Source organism: Bidens hawaiensis, unplaced genomic scaffold (assembly GCF_021521415.1).
Source record: "Bidens hawaiensis isolate Kalapana, Puna unplaced genomic scaffold, B.hawaiensis_p1.1 tig00014098_1, whole genome shotgun sequence".
NCBI lineage: Eukaryota > Viridiplantae > Streptophyta > Magnoliopsida > Asterales > Asteraceae > Bidens > Bidens hawaiensis.
Window position 1 is genome coordinate 39,256 of NW_027492213.1, and position 18,471 is coordinate 57,726.

General features: G+C 40.5%; 2 protein-coding genes and 1 long non-coding RNA gene across 3 annotated transcripts; all 3 read left to right on the top strand.

The window, feature by feature from the left end:
- The first annotated feature begins 1,720 nt into the window (after positions 1-1,720).
- On the top strand, positions 1,721-2,450 carry LOC143545916 (uncharacterized). The gene is made up of 3 exons (XR_013137526.1): positions 1,721-1,932; positions 2,059-2,141; positions 2,237-2,450. It is a non-coding gene; the product is annotated as an uncharacterized LOC143545916 (long non-coding RNA).
- Positions 2,451-3,342: 892 nt separating this feature from the next.
- Positions 3,343-8,716, top strand: LOC143545892 (boron transporter 4-like). The gene is made up of 6 exons (XM_077037681.1): positions 3,343-3,474; positions 3,711-3,876; positions 3,963-4,129; positions 6,893-7,066; positions 7,716-7,772; positions 8,681-8,716. Exons 1-6 carry the CDS (start codon positions 3,370-3,372, stop codon positions 8,714-8,716), a joined length of 705 nt encoding a protein of 234 aa, XP_076893796.1. The 5' UTR covers positions 3,343-3,369.
- Positions 8,717-16,983: 8,267 nt separating this feature from the next.
- Positions 16,984-18,252, top strand: LOC143545915 (putative boron transporter 7). The gene is made up of 3 exons (XM_077037696.1): positions 16,984-17,135; positions 17,512-17,834; positions 17,978-18,252. Exons 1-3 carry the CDS (start codon positions 17,001-17,003, stop codon positions 18,249-18,251), a joined length of 732 nt encoding a protein of 243 aa, XP_076893811.1. The 5' UTR covers positions 16,984-17,000; the 3' UTR covers position 18,252.
- Positions 18,253-18,471: the final 219 nt, after the last annotated feature.

The window sequence follows — 18,471 nt, forward strand, 5'->3', positions numbered from 1 at the left end:
ATGAGAAGCCTTCATTTACAAATAATGGCTTGAGAGAATGGTTGTTTTACATTTTTCGTTTTTTAATATTTATTTTTTGGATTTTAATTTTCTTTATTGTAAGAAAGTTAATAATATACTTAGGGTTTGATGATGAAAGGGTTTCATAAATAAATGATATGCTATAACCTGTTTAAAAGCTATCTGGATTTGGTGACCCATGACCCGCTTATGTTTTTTACTATAAAATTGTTTCTTAATTATAAATAATATCTTTTTCTTTTTAAATTGAATATTAAATTTTAGTATATCCTATTTTATAGGATTTCATACCAAATAATTGGTAAGATTAATTTTTAATATCATGAGATGTTATAATCCTTTTAGAAGCTATCTGGTTTTGATAAGACCCATACCCATAAATTTGGGTTAAATCAATGAGAGACCTCTATTTAAAAATTAAGCAATCTGATAGCTTTCATAAAAAAAGGAGACGACCACATCACAACATGTAGAATTTTAGTGGTTTCATTTATATATATTATATTACAGATAGATAGGGGAGAGAGGAAATGAGGCACACCTAGTAAAATCTTGCCACATGTTCTATTTCAGTGGGTTTAAGGTTCTTGTTTGTGACTAAAGCAAACGGGTCAAGTGGCCCCATAGGAATTTTCTCTTCTTTTCTTTTTTCTTTTTTTTTTTACCCTAGGATTGGCTACAATGGTTTTATTTTAGTGACCAAATAAATATAAATCGCATGGTATAAAACCAAAATTGATATAATTAATTATGCTACCCTAAACAATCCCATAAGTGGAGGTGAGGGGTGCGAATCTTTTTGCTATTTTTTTGTGTCTCCTTTGGACATGCAATGCCAATAATAATGGTAGTTCATCTCATTTAAGGCCATTGATCTCCCTATTTAATGATATCCTAGTCTAACATTTTTATTGTTATTATTTTTTTAACAATAATTTTTTAACACCTAAATTCAACCTTAACTTGCACTTGCAAACCACCCAGTCATACCGTAGATTATCGTTAGTCTAAAAAAACTTGCAAGAATTGAAACACACAACTTCATATTTGTGAGGACACCGTTCCACTAATGCCATCCTAGTTTAACCTCTATATTATTCATTTAGTCAAGTATATTAACTCTCTTTAATTTACAAAAATTAAAAAGTATTTGTATAAATATATCTAAAACTATTTTTTAGTTTTTAGTTATCTATCCATCAATCTTTTACTGGGTTTAATATATATCGGCAAATTGGATTTCTAAAATTCAAATTATTACTCATTGATCGATGATAATGAGACTTATTGTTTGATTAATGATACTCATAACTTTCACTTTTGTTGTTAGGAGCAATCCGAGGAGTGTAATCATCATATATTTAAATGGAGACACGTATTAGCATAATTGAGTATGAATCAAATGTAAATTTGTAATGATTATGCTAATAAGATTTCCCTTCACAACATAAGTGAAAGTTAAGGGTCTCATTGATCAAATTATCAACACGGATTATTATTGGCTAATAGGTCAAAGTTTGGATTATTAAAATCCAATTTGCCATATATACTTAAATACCAAAATCCGACGCTATAACTTACAACTATTATGGTATTTGTTGTTTAGAGTTTTCAAATTTTTGGGATATAATAACACTAACACTAAAATAAGCAATTTGGACTATCAGTATGAAACAACCTCGAAATCCTTATGTATCAAGACAGAATAATCAGATAAACAGTTTCAATAACCAATCTAATTCATGTGAGCTACAGAGCTAGTACCAAAGTTATAAACTGATTGAATTGGTTTTATGTGACAGCAGGGATTGAGAATATGAAATCTCCATTCAGAGGGATCGCAGGGGACATTAAAGGCAGGGTATCATGTTACAAACAAGATTGGATTGATGGTATTAGGCCCGGAATTAGGTAAACTTATCAAAAATTTTATTCAAAAACTCGGTATCTCCTATTACTTCATGAAAATGTAGGAACAATGTTTTTCGTAGTTCGTTATATTCTTTTTTACATTTCATTGTTTTGATGTCGTCGTAGGATATTAGCTCCAACGACGTACATCTTCTTTGCTTCTGCGCTTCCTGTCATTGCTTTCGGAGAGCAACTTAGCCGAGACTCGGGTACCCTATTAAATTCCCATATACAAACAAGAAAAAACTTGTCTTGGTAGCGTGCTATATACGCATAAGTTTATTTTCATCATTTTTCTTCTTAGATGGAAGATTGAGCACTGTGGAGACTTTGGCTTCTACTGCTATATGTGGCATCATACACTCTATTCTTGGTGGACAACCTCTTATGATAGTGGGAGTTGCAGAACCTATAATTATAATGTATACATATTTGTATGACTTTGCCAAAGGGAGGCAAGGATTGGGGGCACAACTATACGTGGCTTGGTCTGGATGGTAATATATCTATAACTCCCATATTATAATGTTTTTGTCGACACAAATCATAGTGAATTAACACAGGCTTTGCAGAGAAAGTTGTAGCTTGGTATTTCAAAAGTAATCTCAAACATTACATAAGGATTGTTAAGCGCGATTCTTTGTTTCGAAGGTTCAGCTAACAGTTCAAAAATAGCAAACTCGACTCTAGAAAGTACTTGTTTCCGATGATTATATGTTTAGCTAGGCACCTATAGTTATCTTGAGGGGTGGTGATTATGTCGAGTTGGTGGGTTGATCAGTTGATGAGTCCGAACACAACCAGCCCATATATTCATTCGTGTCAAAAGCGTCAACACTATTCCACTAACCTCGAAACACTTAAAATTGTGCCCTGTAAAAATGAGTTTTAGTCAAATTGTAGAAGGGCTACCTGGATCATAAACATGTTGATGGGTTTCAATAAATTGGTTACCTGCAGGTTGACCTTAATTATAAAATGTCGAGTTTGTGTCATGTGCTAATTTTGTGTCTGGAGTTGACACCCATAGTTATATATTGTATGTATTTGACTTCAAAACTTACCTTTATGGGAACATAGTTCACGGTTTGTTGGTATTGAACCTTAATTGGGCCGGTGGGCTCAATACTAATATGTCATGATCTATATTCCAATATCCTTTTGGTATAACTAACTTTTAAAACTTTGTTTTCGATGCAAAATCCGTAAAAGATTCATGCATTTTTGTGTGCAAAATTTAAAACGTTGGTTACATCAAAAGGTAAGTCATAAAACTTAATTACATCATAGGTAACTTTTTACAGTTTGCGAGTTATTTATTACGTTGAATTCTTTTTGGCACGTTACATGTTTCTTTTAAAAAAACGTGTAGCTTCTCAATATGCTTTGCGCCATGTTTGCAGGGTATGCGTATGGACAGCCATACTTTTGTTTGTTATGGCCATATTTAAGGCTAGTGATGTCATCAGTCGATTTACAAGGATGGCAGGGGAAACATTTGGGATGCTAATTTCTGTTCTTTTCATTCAACAGGCCATCAAGGTATTTAACCATGCATAAACAACTTCCAACAGAAAATTTGTATTTTGTTTTTTTCTTTTAAGTGAACAAATATTTTAGTATGCAAGTTTGGTCAAATTGAAAAAACTTTAAAATATGAATAAGATAAATATATCAATGTTTATTTTGGCAGCATATTTAGTCGAAACGACTATCCTTGTGACTCATATCCATCATAGACAATATTTGGCTTAACTAAAGTGTAATTATTTTACAAGGGACTTGTGAGCGAGTTCAATATTCCCAAATCCGAGGACCCGAATTCAATTAGCTATCAATTACAGTGGCTTTACACTAACGGCCTGCTAGCGATTATATTCTCGTTTGGCCTTCTATACAACGCGTTAAAAAGCAGAGACGCTAGATCATGGTTGTATGGAACAGGTGAATAACTTTAAATTTTATTGGACGTTTTTGCACTTATGTGTCAAGTTTATTGCAGCCTTGATGGACAATTTACATGTAATTAGGGTGGCTTAGAAGTTTCATAGCAGACTATGGGGTTCCATTGATGGTTGTAGTGTGGACTGCACTCTCTTTTTGTGTACCAAACAAAATCCCATCTTATGTTCCAAGAAGACTTTATAGTCCACTCTTATGGGATTATGAATCTTTATACCATTGGACTGTAATTAAGGTATATCTTTGCCAAATTCCCTTAAATTGCTTTTAGACCCATTCAACTAGTTCATTTTATTCTGTTATTATTATTATTATTTTTTTATCTTAGTACATATCCTTAATTGGCCCATCTATATATATATATAGGGGAGATTTCAATTAAAAACCCCTTTGAGTTTTAAGAACTCGAAAGAACTCAGTGTAACGATTTTTTTTTCGAATTTTTTTACACATGCGTAATATATGTAAGTTATATACACGTAAAAAAATTACAGAATTTTTTACGCATCGAGTCGACTTTTTACACATGTGTAACGGTTGTAAAAGTTAGTGTAACCACTTACATATTTATTCTCTCTTCTACTTTGACTTTTTTGTCAGATTTAATCTCAACCACATATTCCAATCCATATAATTAAATGTATGGCCTAGAATTGAGTTCTTAAGTTCTTAAAACTCAACATAGTTCTCAAAATATTCCTCCCATATATATATATATAGGCTTAAGTTCATGAGAGAAATGAAATTACTGGGAGAAATGTGATAAATGAATATGGACCACTAGTTTTATTTTAGGTTTTAAATGTTTAAAAATAAAAAAAAATATAAATGTAACAATAAATACATTCTCTCTCTTCAATTAATACAACTAATATAACCATAATAAATCACTTTTTAATTATAAATACACATATCCTATACATGTGTAGGTTATATGTTTTTCGTGTGTAGGTAATATGTTTTCTTATTCTTAGAACAAGTGTATGTTATATGTTTTTGTTTAGGTTGTATATTTTTTATTGACATTTAATGCTAATATGTAAGATAGTTTTTTGTATTATTCATCACAATATACCTACGTATTGATTGATATTGATATATTGAGTTGGAAGAAATTGATTTTGGATAGAAAAAAAAATTTAATATATGAATAAATTGTATTTGTGTAGGATAAAATTTTCGAGTGTAGGTTATATGTTATAGTTTTCCTGTGTAGGTTATACGTTTTCACGTGCGTGTGTAGTTTATTGATGCTGAATTTTGTGTGTCGGTTATATATTTTTCGTGTGTAGGTTTTATATTTTCTTATTATTAGAACAAGTGTAGGTTATATGTTTTTGTGTAGGTTGTGTACTTTTTTGTTGATATTTATTAGAACATGAGTAAGATAGTTTTTGTACTATTCATCACAATGTAACTACGTGTTGATGGATATTAATCTATTGAGTTAGAAGAAATTGGTTTTGGATAGAAAGAAATTTTAATGTATGAATAAATTATACTTGTGTAGGATAAAAATTTAAGAGAGAAAATAAGTTATAAAAATAAATGAATTCTTATTATTTTTCAATTATAATAATTTGATTAGTTATATTAATTGAAGGAAGAGCATGCATTAATACTTTCCTTATTTATCTTTAAGCATTTAAAACATAAAATAAAACTAGTGGTCCATATTCATTTCTCACAGTAATCTCATTTCTCTTATATATATATATATATATATTTATAAAAAACGTTAGTTATTAAGAGTTTCTTCAAGTTCTTAAATAATTTAAGAGTTCTCAAATGATACTAATCATCATCATCATCATCATCGTACTCAGTATATCCCACCAATAGCAAAGCTATGGTAGGGTCTGAGGAGGGTAAGATGTAGGCAGCCTTACCTCTACCCCATAGGGATAGAGAGGCTGCTTCCGGTGAGACCCCCGGCTCGATAGTAGTTTTGCATCAAGCCTTGGACATAAGGCACATAGCACTCAATCATCGGGACACCAGCTGATCGGTGCATGTACCCTTATCTTTCAGCTATCAACGCCACTACATGATGCCTGATTAACCGTCCGTCACTTTTAACGTTATTTTCACGAGATTAGTAAAATAACGTCAAAATTAGTGCAATTTCACTTTTGCCCACCCGAGGGTTCACACATATATACATCATATGTGCGCACCGCAAGCAAGGCTACAAATGATACTAATCATATATATATATATATAATATGTAAGTAATGGGCAAATTAAGACACTAGAATTAAGAGTTTTACAAGTTATGATGCATAAGGTACATGTTAAAGTAGGGATAAGTTTGTCTTTTTCACACATATCACCCACGTTCATTTGATTTCTATAAAAACAATTACAAGTATAGTACCTCAACTTTACTTAGATTTTGTAAATTTAAGAATTAGTCACAAATTTAATCCCTCATGATTACCCATTTTTTACTCTAGCTTTATTGTTTTTGGTTTTCTTCATGTATGTTTTACAAAAATACGGTTAACAAAAATCCGAACATACCTATTTAAACGAGCTTATTTTTGTCGACGTTTCAATATTAATTTTTTTCAAAACAGATCGACGGTTTAAATTGTACAAGTCATTACTGCATGAATGTACAAGTTTCTTAAAGGACAAATGCTTACAATATGATGTTTTCATATAATTATGTATCCAACCCTTTATTTTTTTAACTTGTTTTAATTCAAAATTTAAGTAATACTTACAACTTTGACCCCTTAAATTTATCCAATATTACTTAACTTTAATTGTTTTATCCTTCTTATGTGTTTTATAGAAATGTGATTAAAAGTATTCAAGTTATATAGATATTTAAAATAATTAAACAAACGTGAGTCAGGCTCGGTATGAAGTTCGAGTTGAGCTAGAGTATTATTCCCCGCTACATCGTGCGGGCACCTAACTAGTATATATATATATAAGTGAATTAGACTAATTTGTCACTTGTACTTGCTTATTTGCAATTGACTTGTAGGACATGGGCAAGGTTCCTCTGGTGTATATCATGGCTGCCTTCATCCCCGGTGTTATGGTAGCCGCTCTTTATTTCTTCGACCACAGTGTTGCTTCACAATTGGCTCAACAAAAGGAATTCAATCTCAAGAAACCATCTGCCTATCATTATGACATTTTCCTGCTTGGATTTACGGTATCCATTATTTCTTGTTAAGCAAATTTCTAGATAACTAGCTTTTATTAGAGATAGAAACAACCTTCAACATTTTTTATTCAACGTAATCATGTGAATATCAGTTTAGGAAAAAGTCAGCATAGTTAAAGTTACACGACACAACATGTTACATTGACTTGAAGCTTTTCGAAACTTTTGACCGTTCACCTGGCCTAAAATAGTACTTGCCTATAATAAAATATAGGCGATCTAAATTTTAATAATGCAAATTATGAACCTCTGTATGTAAATAATTAATACGGACAATGTGACGAATCACACTCATAACATTGCCAAGACAGTCAATCTCACTCTAATGAAAAAGTAACTTTGGCTTTCCCTAATGCCTAATTGACTTATTTTATCCTAACAAGAATATTGTAAACTTATGTGAAACAACATAAATGAAATTTAGGGCATATAGAGTTATTTCTTTGTTAGATTGGGATTATCCTTAACAACGAAAGTGAATGTTAGGAGCAGTAATGGTCAAACTAGCATGTATTTATCGACCAACGAGTCATGGTTGGAAATTTAAAACTCCAGTTTTCAATAGAATATTTACAAAAGTTGCCTAGTTTTTAATGAAATGAACCTTATTTTCCTATGTTACTAAATGTTCTCCAAGACATTGCTTTGTGGATTGATTGGATTCTCCAAGACACAGCTTATTGACAACAGTATGGCGAGCAGCATGCTCCTGTACTGTATGTCACTATTAGCCGCTGCCTACTCACCAACTACTGCCATACCACGTGCATAGCCGGCAGTTGGTGGAAAAGGAATAGTACACAGCAGGCCTGGTCACTATCAGCCGCTGCCTACCCACCAACTACCAGCAGGGCACGTGCGTAGGCCACTGTTGGTGGAACAGGAATACTATTGCAGCCGGCCACACCTCCTTGGAAACCTACCTTCGGCTATAAATACCACAAATGGTATGACCATCATATCTTATCATATTATCATCATATTATACCTGATATCTGCTCTAGCAATCTCTTAATATACACTTATATTTAAAGAGCAATCTAGTCTGATTCTCACGCCGGAGGGTGGTCACAAGGAGGAACCCCCCCCCCTTCTCAGTGACAAGCTCACGGTGTCTGTTTTGCAGGTTATCAGAAGAACCATCTTCTCTGGGTCTAACCCCTCGTGGGAAACATCTATCTAACCCCCAGGTTACCAGTAATCTGCCCGGGGTCCGGTTAGTGTTTCTTCATTGGCGCCATCTGTGCATAAAGCTAGAACTTCATTTTTCTCCAGTTTTTTCAAACTTCTAGAAAGATGGTTAAAGAAACTCCGGTAACCACAACCCCAGCTACTGGGGGGAATACCGGCAACACAGTTTTTACAAACACTACCCCGGCTACCCAAGCCGGGCCAAGTGAAGTAAATTTTACGAACACTACCCCAGTTACCCAAGCTGGGGCAAGTGCAGTAAATAATCGCTCACTGGGAATCACCGATACCCAGTTAGAGAAACGAACAAGACTCCCCCGCCAAACACTCGATGAAGTTAAGGCATGGGCGGAGGCACGTCAAAAGGAATTCCAAGCTGAGTTGGACGAACGCTTGCGTTCCGCCCAACAGGCTGACGAATTCGAAGAATACTGGGACGATGACTAGGAGTCCGACCCCGACGCGAACCCTCGCCATAGGGCAAAAGGGAAGCGTAAGGAAACGGACTCCCAACCGAGAAGGCATTTTGGAGAAGCCTTCAAACCAAAAAACACAGGTGGAAGTCCACGTGACTTCCCCAAAACATTCAGACCAAATGTTGCAAATGCAGGAACGTCCAAATTTGCAAGGGACATTGCAGAAGCAATTGCCCCAAAAAGTGCCAAACAAATGTCCAGCATAGGCACATATGATGGTATATCCGACCCAGATGATCATTTGAATAGATTCATAGCGGGGGCAACCGTCAGTAGTTGGACGGAACCCACGTGGTGTTACATGTTCCAAATGACGCTTGTCGGGGCTGCTAGAGCGTGGTTCGATCGTCTACCGGTCAACCACATCTACGACTGGGCAGACTTCCAACAGAAGTTTAGCCAACACTTCAGCCAGCAAAGAAAGTATACCGAGGAGCAATGGACAATCCTCAAGTGCATTCGAGAAAAAGACGAATCTTTGTTAGACTTCATCACTCGCTTCAATTCGAAGAAGCTAAGTCTGGGTAACATTAGCGAAGATCTTGTTCGCGCTGCCTTTATTCAGGGCGCGAACGACCCAGAGCTCATCCGCACCTTAACGGGTAAAGATGGCATGCCATCCACATGGGATGCCATCATGACAGCAGCTAAACGCTTTGCGGAAACGGAGAAGCAACTGGGTAGAGATCTCCCACAGAGCACAAACCTCTATACCCAGAAAACAAGAGAAGACAACGTCCTTACCGCCCGATTAAACAAAAAGCGGAAGCTAGGCATTTGGCAGTCAAGGGTAAACTTTGACACCTCATCCGGCTTGCAGCTTCGGTTAGGCGGAAGGGATAACGTAGAGTCAAACAAGAACTCCAGATGGACGCCGCTCACCAAAAGCGTCACCGAGATATTCGCTACTGAGGAGCTCCCATGGCCAAAGCCTCAAATAATCCGACATCGTCACAATGCTGATCGGAGCAAATACTGTGACTTTCACAGGACAAAAGGCCACAACACTGAAGAATGCATAGACGTAAAGGACATGGTCGAAGCATTTGTCAGAGATGGGACGCTCGCGCACCTCGTGGCGCAATGAACGCTGAGCAGGCTGATGCGTGTAGAACCCCAGCTGGGGAAAACACGAATAAAATTCCAGCTTCAATATGGAGACTACATGCTGCGTAAAGAACGAGATCCCGAACCAGATGCGTATCGGCTCGATGGCACTCCCATCCCAACAACATGGAAGGGAGCTCATTTACACAGTTTGCATGTAAATCAATTCCAAATTTGTAAAGAAAAGGCCAAGAGCCACTTCTAATGGAAATGATTCTCCTTAAAACATCGACGCTGATGATTTTACATTTATACTTTTATGAACTATCAACACGGATATGCCGGTTTTCACTGCATAATTACGTGGAAAGTCGTTGCATGGGGAAGGCGGCAAAACCCGCATAAACCCAAAAAACGACAAACCTTCACGCAGGTCAGTTGAAGGGGAAAAGTTCAGTTATCCCACTAAATGAAAGTGCCGGTCTATCCGCATGAATCATGATAAGAGGAAACTGAACACTAACCTATTAACAACCGCGCGTCGAACGGTTAATTTATTCAACACTAATATGCTGGTTTTCACCGCATAATTACGTGAAAAGTCGTTGCATGGGGAAGGCGGTAAAACCCGCATAAACCCAAAAAACGGCAAACCTTCACGCAGGTCAGTTGAAGGGGAAAAGTTCAGTCATCCCAATAAATGAAAGTGCCGGTCTATCCGCATGAATCATGATAAGAGGAAACTGAACACTAACCTATTGACAACCGCGCGTCGAACGGTTAAATTATTCAAAACAGAGAATTTCTAACAAAAGGATGAGGAAAACCTACACGCAGGTCAGATATAGGTAAAGTTTAGCCATCCTACTAAGTGCAAGTGACGGTCATACCCGCACAATCACGAAAGAGGAAGCAAAACTTCACACCTATTATCTACCACGTTCAAAGGTTAACTTATCCTCAAAAAGGATGAGGAAAACCTACACGCAGGTCAGATATAGGTAAAGTTTAGCCATCCTACTAAGTGCAAGTGACGGTCATACCCGCATAATCACGAAAGAGGAAGCAAAACTTCACACCTATTATCTACCACGTTCAAAGGTTAACTTATCCTAAAAAAGGATGAGGAAAACCTACACGCAGGTCAGATATAGGTAAAGTTTAGCCATCCTACTAAGTGCAAGTGACGGTCATACCCGCACAATCACGAAAGAGGAAGCAAAACTTCACACCTACTACCTACCACGTTCAAAGGTTAACTTATCCTCAGAAAAGATGAGGAAAACCTACACGCAGGTCAGATGTAGGTAAAGTTTAGCCATCCTACTAAGTGCAAGTGACGGTCCTACCCGCACAATCACGAAAGTGGAAGCAAAACTTCAACCTATTATCTACCACGTTCAAAGGTTAACTTATTCTAAAACACTTGGAAAATTGCTAATTTAAACTAAAGTATGCAAGTCATATAACGTTTATAAAGCAAGGAATCCAATAAAAGAAGCGGTCTTACCCGCACAAAGATTTATATTTCACAATGATTCATTACAAAAATGGCCGGGTAACTACCCGCCTACAAGAAAATAAATCTATACAAGCTAAATCTATCCTAGCAGTGGGAAGGGATCTTCAGGATCAGGCTTCAGGGCCACTTCCACTTGGACCAGCACCGTCGGTAGAGCGTGGCAGTTCAAGGAAAGCCTTAAGGATAGCTAGCCCATCATCAGCAGCAGCAACTTCATTCACCTTCTCCACAACCGGATGCGGAAAGGCGGCGTACTGATTCACTGCTTGGTCGTAAACAGCTTCAGTATCAACATTGTACAAAGGGAAGTTGGAAGGCGGGATGCCTTTCTCAACGAACCCTAGACCAAGCAGGAAGCCGACCTTTTCCCCATCCTCGTGAGAAGCGTTGAGGGCTGCGCTCATAGCATCGTCATACGACGTCTCAGCAAAGACTCGATGCACAACCTACAAAAGAAAATATACAAGTGTCAAAAACCTTTTCTATTTACAAAGAAAAGCGTAAAGACAAGAAAAGCTTACCTGAGACAACGCTTCTCGAAGAAGCCATTCCTTGGCAACCAGGGCTTCTTGGAGGGCAGCTTGAGCTTCGTTACGGGCGCGATCGGCTTCACTCTTGTTGAGGTTGGCAAGCAACACTTCTTTAGCCGCAGCCTCTTCGACGCCCTTTAGCTTACGCTCAGCATGGTCAAGCACCCCCCTCTGGTCCAGGATTTCTTGGACCTTTTTGGCGTCTTCCATCGCCAAGGCATCATGAGCCTGCTGGAGAGCCTCTAATTTGGTTTTAAGCTCCTCATTCTCCACGCGTAGAGGCTCAGCAACAGCTTCAGCCTTGGTGGCCCTCTCGGTTGCGTTCCTTGCAGTTTCCTTAGCCAGCCGAAGCTGTTCATTAACAGCTTGGGCAGCCTTGGAACGGGCCTCGAGCCGGGCCTGAACTTCAACCTCGAGGGCCTTGAAGGCCTTCTCCTTCTCCGCAGCCACTGCGGTAAGTTTTTGGTTCTCCTCCCGGACAGCCCGCGCCTGAGCTACTTCTTTAACGCGAGCTGCTTTTAACTTGTCGTTTTCACGACAAAGCAGCTCGACGCGCGGCTGCATCCGGGCCAGGAGAACTCGAAGCTCATTGCTTAGCCTACCCTCCTGGTAGCTAGCCATGGCTTCCCCCAACGCACCACTAGGAGCAGCGTGACGAGCCCACTCCACGCACTCCACAGGGGTGCGAAGGGTTGTTCCTCGGCGAATGTTCCATCGTGGAACATACACTTCATTGGAATCCGACACTGCAAAAAACATAAAGCAGTTAGGAAAAGATGATAAGAAAAAATATGAAAAGGGCCAAAAGAACCCTACGCACCTGTAGGGTCAATAACAGGCCGATAGCCGCCGAACCCATCACCTGAACCCAAGGGAAATCCATCCAAGAGGTCAGGCAGATGGGAAGGTGGCAGAGATTGGCGAGAAGTCCCATGCGTACCTGACGGATCGGCCGTCGTTGCCGATGACGGAGGCATGGTAGAAGCCGCCGCGGAATCCGCAGCAATAGTAACCGCCGGCTCGGTGAAGGATGCTGTAAAAATAGCACTCACAGCCGGCGGTGACGTCATCACAGCTGGAACAGTCAGCTCAAAGGAGTGAGCAACTGAACCAGCGGAAGCAGGCTCAGGCGCCTGGGTCGACGCCTCAGGTAGGCTGACCAAGCCTACCGTCATTGGCGGAAAGGTACTCTGCACTCCACCCTGGAATGCGTCAACATCCACGCCTGCGTAAAGAAGATAAGTGTTAAATGATATTAAGCTATGAAGATAAAAGCTAAAGGAAGTTGTACTTACGGGTTTTCTTGAGCCTAAAGGTACAGAGAGGCGAGGACGAACCCGATGGAGCCGGCCTCTTTGCGCCGCTCACCGTCGTCTTCTTGGCCTCTCCGGAGGTGACAGTCGCAACCTCCGGAGCGGTGGTCTTATCACCACCGGGATTCCCCGCTACCTCTTCGCTCTCGGTCTCCGAATCAGACCGAGGCGCTGGATCGGCAGTGGAGGCCACCTTCTCCTTCCCCTTCCCGCCGGCAGCCTTCTTCTTCCGCACCAACGGAGGACCATCTGCGGATTCCTCATCAGAACATACGATTAGAGGAATTCCAGCAGAGGTTTCAACATTGAGGGGTCGAGGGTCGAATAGCGCCTTACCTGGCCGACGGGCGCTAAGGATCTCATGGCCTAGCGGATAGACCTCCACGAACCGATCCGCCGTTTGTTCTAGGATGGGCAACTCGTTCTCGTCTAGAGCGCGAGTACCCATCCGAGCGGGACCGTCAGCCTCCCGCGGGTTCAGGAGCGACTGCAAGTCGTTCCCCTCTGAAATAAACAGGAAAAAAGTTAGAAGAGATTCTAAATCAACAAAAAGAAACAAAGCATACCGTAAGGAACAGAGTTCGAACCGTATTCGAGGACGATTGGGATCTTATGCGCATCCGCAGCCTTCCACACCCGGCTCATCCCCAGCATCACCATCCCGGACTCCGCAAACCGGTAAACCGGAGATTGGACTCGGGATATCTTCGAAAACCATTCCGCCTCCTCGTAGTTGGAGGCGTGAAGGCTGGGAAGTACTTGCCCGTTCTTAAATTTCATGGCAAGGGGGATGGCGCGAGCGGAGAGGTAGAAGAACTCCCTCTTCCACGAACGAAGACTGCGCTCGGTTGCGCAAATCTTCAAACCCTTGATCCGGGTTATCAACGTGTACCACCCCTGGATGCACCTCCAAGTGTAGAAGGTCATCAGGCGGTCAACATAGGGCTCAATGCCCAAAATCCGGCACACCCACTCGAAGTGGCGAATCTTGGCGATCGCCATGGGGTGCAACTCGGTCAAATGAACACCGTGCCTCTCAAGGACACGGTAAACAAACTTTGTCAATGGGAACCTAAGATTCCCATAAACAAAGAATGCAGCATAAACCCCGATCTTGCCTCTGGGGGCATCGTACACCGTCTGATGGGGTTCAGGAAACTCAGGCTCGAGAGACTCGAGCATGAACTTCCTGACGACGTACCGATACAGATCGCCAGGCAGAGCACACTGGCACTCGCCAGCAGTACTCTTGTCATCAGCTGTAGATTCGAGATCACGAGACATCTTGTAAAAGAAGAAGAAAACGATTTCGGGAGAATGCTTGCCTGAAAAGGTGAGTATTCGCCGGAAATCGCTTAGAAGATGAGAAGAGTGAAAGTGTGGATTACAAAGAACCCTCTCCCCCTTTATATACTAATCGCAATTAATGCGATGAAATTAATGCGGAAGAGAGAGAAAACGAAGGTGCAATGAAACTATGACACGTGGCAAAAAGCAAGCTGGCAACAGCTGTTGACAGGACGCATACCATTAATTTCGCGGCCACGCGCCCGAAAAATCGCGCCCACGCGCCTGAAAAAGCGTCTGGAATGACCATGTACTGTCACGTCACCATAACTTCCTGCACGTCCTGACACAGTCAGAAGAAACCGTCGCACGACGTTTCAGAGGTTTGGACTGTTCTTATCTTTCCACCAACTCTTCGAATTTCAAAATTCAAAATTCAAAAAGATCAAAAAGTAAGCGGGAAAATACCCCTTACCTTGGCAACCAAGTAACCGTAAGACGGATGCGGGTACAGTGTTAAGGCAAAACCCTTCACATACCTAGCACCCGCAGGGAATTGAAGCCAAGAAAACCTTGGCAAACAAGTAACCGTAAGACGGATGCGGGTACAGTGTTAAGGCAAAACCCTTCACATACCTAGCACCCGCAGGGAATTGAAGCCAAGTAAACCTTGGCAAACAAGTAACCGTAAGACGGATGCGGGTACAGTGTTAAGGCAAAACCCTTCACATACCTAGCACCCGCAGGGAATTGAAGCCAAGAAAACCTTGGCAAACAAGTAACCGTAAGACGGATGCGGGTACAGTGTTAAGGCAAAACCCTTCACATACCTAGCACCCGCAGGGAATTGAAGCCAAGTATACCTCGGCAACCAAGTAACTATAAGACGGGTGCGGGTACAGTGTAAAGGCAAAACCCTTCACATACCTAGCACCCGCAGGGAATTGACGCCAGGAATACCTTGGAAGTAAAGTAACCGTAAGACGAGCGCGGGTACAGTGTTAAGGCAAAACCCTTCACATACCTAGCGCTCCGTTGGGAATTGAAACCAATAAGGATCTTCTGGGCAATGCTTGCGGAAACGGAAATAACATCACCGCATAGCGGGAACGTCGAGAACTACGTTGTTTGAAGCTCCAGGATGGAATTGGTGGTTTTAACATAATTGATCACTATGTTTAAAACTACCAAAACCTCACGGAGAATCCACACAAGTGGGACTCAACGCTCCTGACTTGCGAGGAGGTTACAGCCTACCCGCATCATACCCAAAGATCAAGCAGGAAACTCGGGAATTTCTGCAAGTGACAAGGACTTCCGCGGGAAGAATCCCCATGGAAAACCTTAAAAAACCCCTTTTCAAAAACCCTTTGCTTAAGTCCAAAAGTTCACCTCACTTTATTAAACACTCATGAGAAGAACATCGGACTGGGGGGACTTGAAGAGGTAGGTCCCAGCAGAGCCTAGTTGGACCCGCAAGACTCACCTTGAAGAGGGAAGTCTGCGCAGAAACCAACTGGATCCACAGGACCAACCATGCTCAGAGACGTGACGTCCTTACGCGCAGTACGCAAGCTGTTCCCGCAGGAAATGCCTCCCGATGGTGAAGGACTCCGCCTGTTCCCGCAGCTTCGGATACAAGCCATCAGGGAAGGCCACCCGCGCAGCAAGGCTACACGCACAAGGCACTTAGCTCTCAATCATTCAGTGTCACCTGAAGGAATGAGCAAAGCCGGGAACAATCCCGCACAGTGGCGGGAGGGGGAATACTCCCGCCCAAATAAGCCAGTTTGTAAGATACGGGAAGATCTTCTGTACTGTACCTGACGAGGTATGGGCAAAAGATCTGACTAAAGATACGACAGCTTATTGACAACAGTATGGCGAGCAGCATGCTCCTGTACTGTATGTCACTATTAGCCGCTGCCTACTCACCAACTACTGCCATACCACGTGCATAGCCGGCAGTTGGTGGAAAAGGAATAGTACACAGCAGGCCTGGTCACTATCAGCCGCTGCCTACCCACCAACTACCAGCAGGGCACGTGCGTAGGCCACTGTTGGTGGAACAGGAATACTGTTGCAGCCGGCCACACCTCCTTGGAAACCTACCTTCGGCTATAAATACCACAAATGGTATGACCATCATATCTTATCATATTATCATCATATTATACCTGATATCTGCTCTAGCAATCTCTTAATATACACTTATATTTAAAGAGCAATCTAGTCTGATTCTCACGCCGGAGGGTGGTCACAAGGAGGAACCCCCCCCCCCCCCTTCTCAGTGACAAGCTCACGGTGTCTGTTTTGCAGGTTATCAGAAGAACCATCTTCTCTGGGTCTAACCCCTCGTGGGAAACATCTATCTAACCCCCAGGTTACCAGTAATCTGCCCGGGGTCCAGTTAGTGTTTCTTCAACCTCAGTCTCCCATGCACACTAAAAGTCTAGTTGTTCTTCAAGGACAGGCAAGTCTCGTTTTTTTCTTTTTCTAATTTATTAAGAAATTATTTTTTCACTTCACTTACTGAGTCAAAATCAATTTATAACAATGGAGTTATTCAACCAGTTTATTAAGAAGAAGATGATGGAAAGTGTTGACGAAAGCATGGAACAAAAAGCTAGTGTTGCTGACATCTACAACAAGATGCAGAAAGTGTTCATAGATATCGCCGACTCCCCAATCGTAAATCTTCTATCTGTAATTCGTACAAGTAGTAATCGGCTTTTAAAACTTGGAAAATGATCTGATTTGTTTGATTGTTACTATCAAACTTCAAATGCTCCGATCTGATATAACAAACATTCAAAATTAAGGAAACGTAAAAACGTTACATGTTCCTAAGTCATCCGTGTATTGTAACAAGTAGATGCTGACACGTGTCTATGCTTATTACGTGCCATCATCACCTTGTTACAAGGATGATTTAGGAAGATATAACATTCCTCCCATGATGATATTATTCTGATGATCTAATATAGTGTATTCACTTTAAAAACACATTAATACACCCCGTTATGATTTCCTCGACGTCTTTTCAACTAACAATATTCCATTACAGACAAGCTTAATCGTTGGCGAACTAAAAGACTTGGAAGACGCAATAATGAATGCAGAAGACGGGTTGAAAAGCACAAAGGAGAAATTCAATCTTGAGAAACACATTGATGCTTACTTGCCCGTAAGAGTTAACGAGCAAAGAGTTAGCAACCTTCTACAATCAATCCTTGTAGCCGCGTCTATTTGTGCCATGCCCGTAATCAAATTAATACCCACCTCGGTTTTATGGGGTTATTTTGCTTATATGGCCATCGACAGTCTTCCTGTAAACCAATTTTGGGAAAGAGTCATGCTTCTTTTCGTTTCCCCTGGACAAAGATACAAGTAAGTTACTTATAAGTAGATTGACTCGTTTTTGACACAAACAAAATGAAAACGTTTATACATAAATAAATTGACTTGGTTTTGTCTCTTGTACAAAATCGCGTGTTCTAAAGTCATTGTGTCTTATGATCGAAATTTGTCAGGTTTGTTGAAGAGGTTCACACTTATTTTGTGGAGACTGTGCCATATAGAACCATCGTTATATTCACCATCTTCCAAGTTGTCTATTTCATAGCGTGTTTCGGCGTGACATGGATCCCAATTGGGGGCATTCTTTTTCCTCTGATGTTCTTCATCCTCATCATCATAAGACAATACATTATGCCAAAAATGATTTTCCCTCGTCATTTGAACGAGTTGGATGCAGCCGAGTTTGACGAATTTGAAGACGGTCCATCACAGCCTCTATTAAAATAATATATAGCGATGTTCAATACAAACTCATATTTAAATAGAGAACCATATAAATTACTGGTTCATATTGTTTTATTTGTGATATAGAATTGTCTCTCTTTTAGAACAAAACCCATGGGTTTGAGTTTTCTCTAATGCGTACTAGAAGTTTTAGGTTGAACCTGCAAACACGCTTAGCCAAAGTATGGTTCTAACTGATAAATATTATATTTAATTACAAATG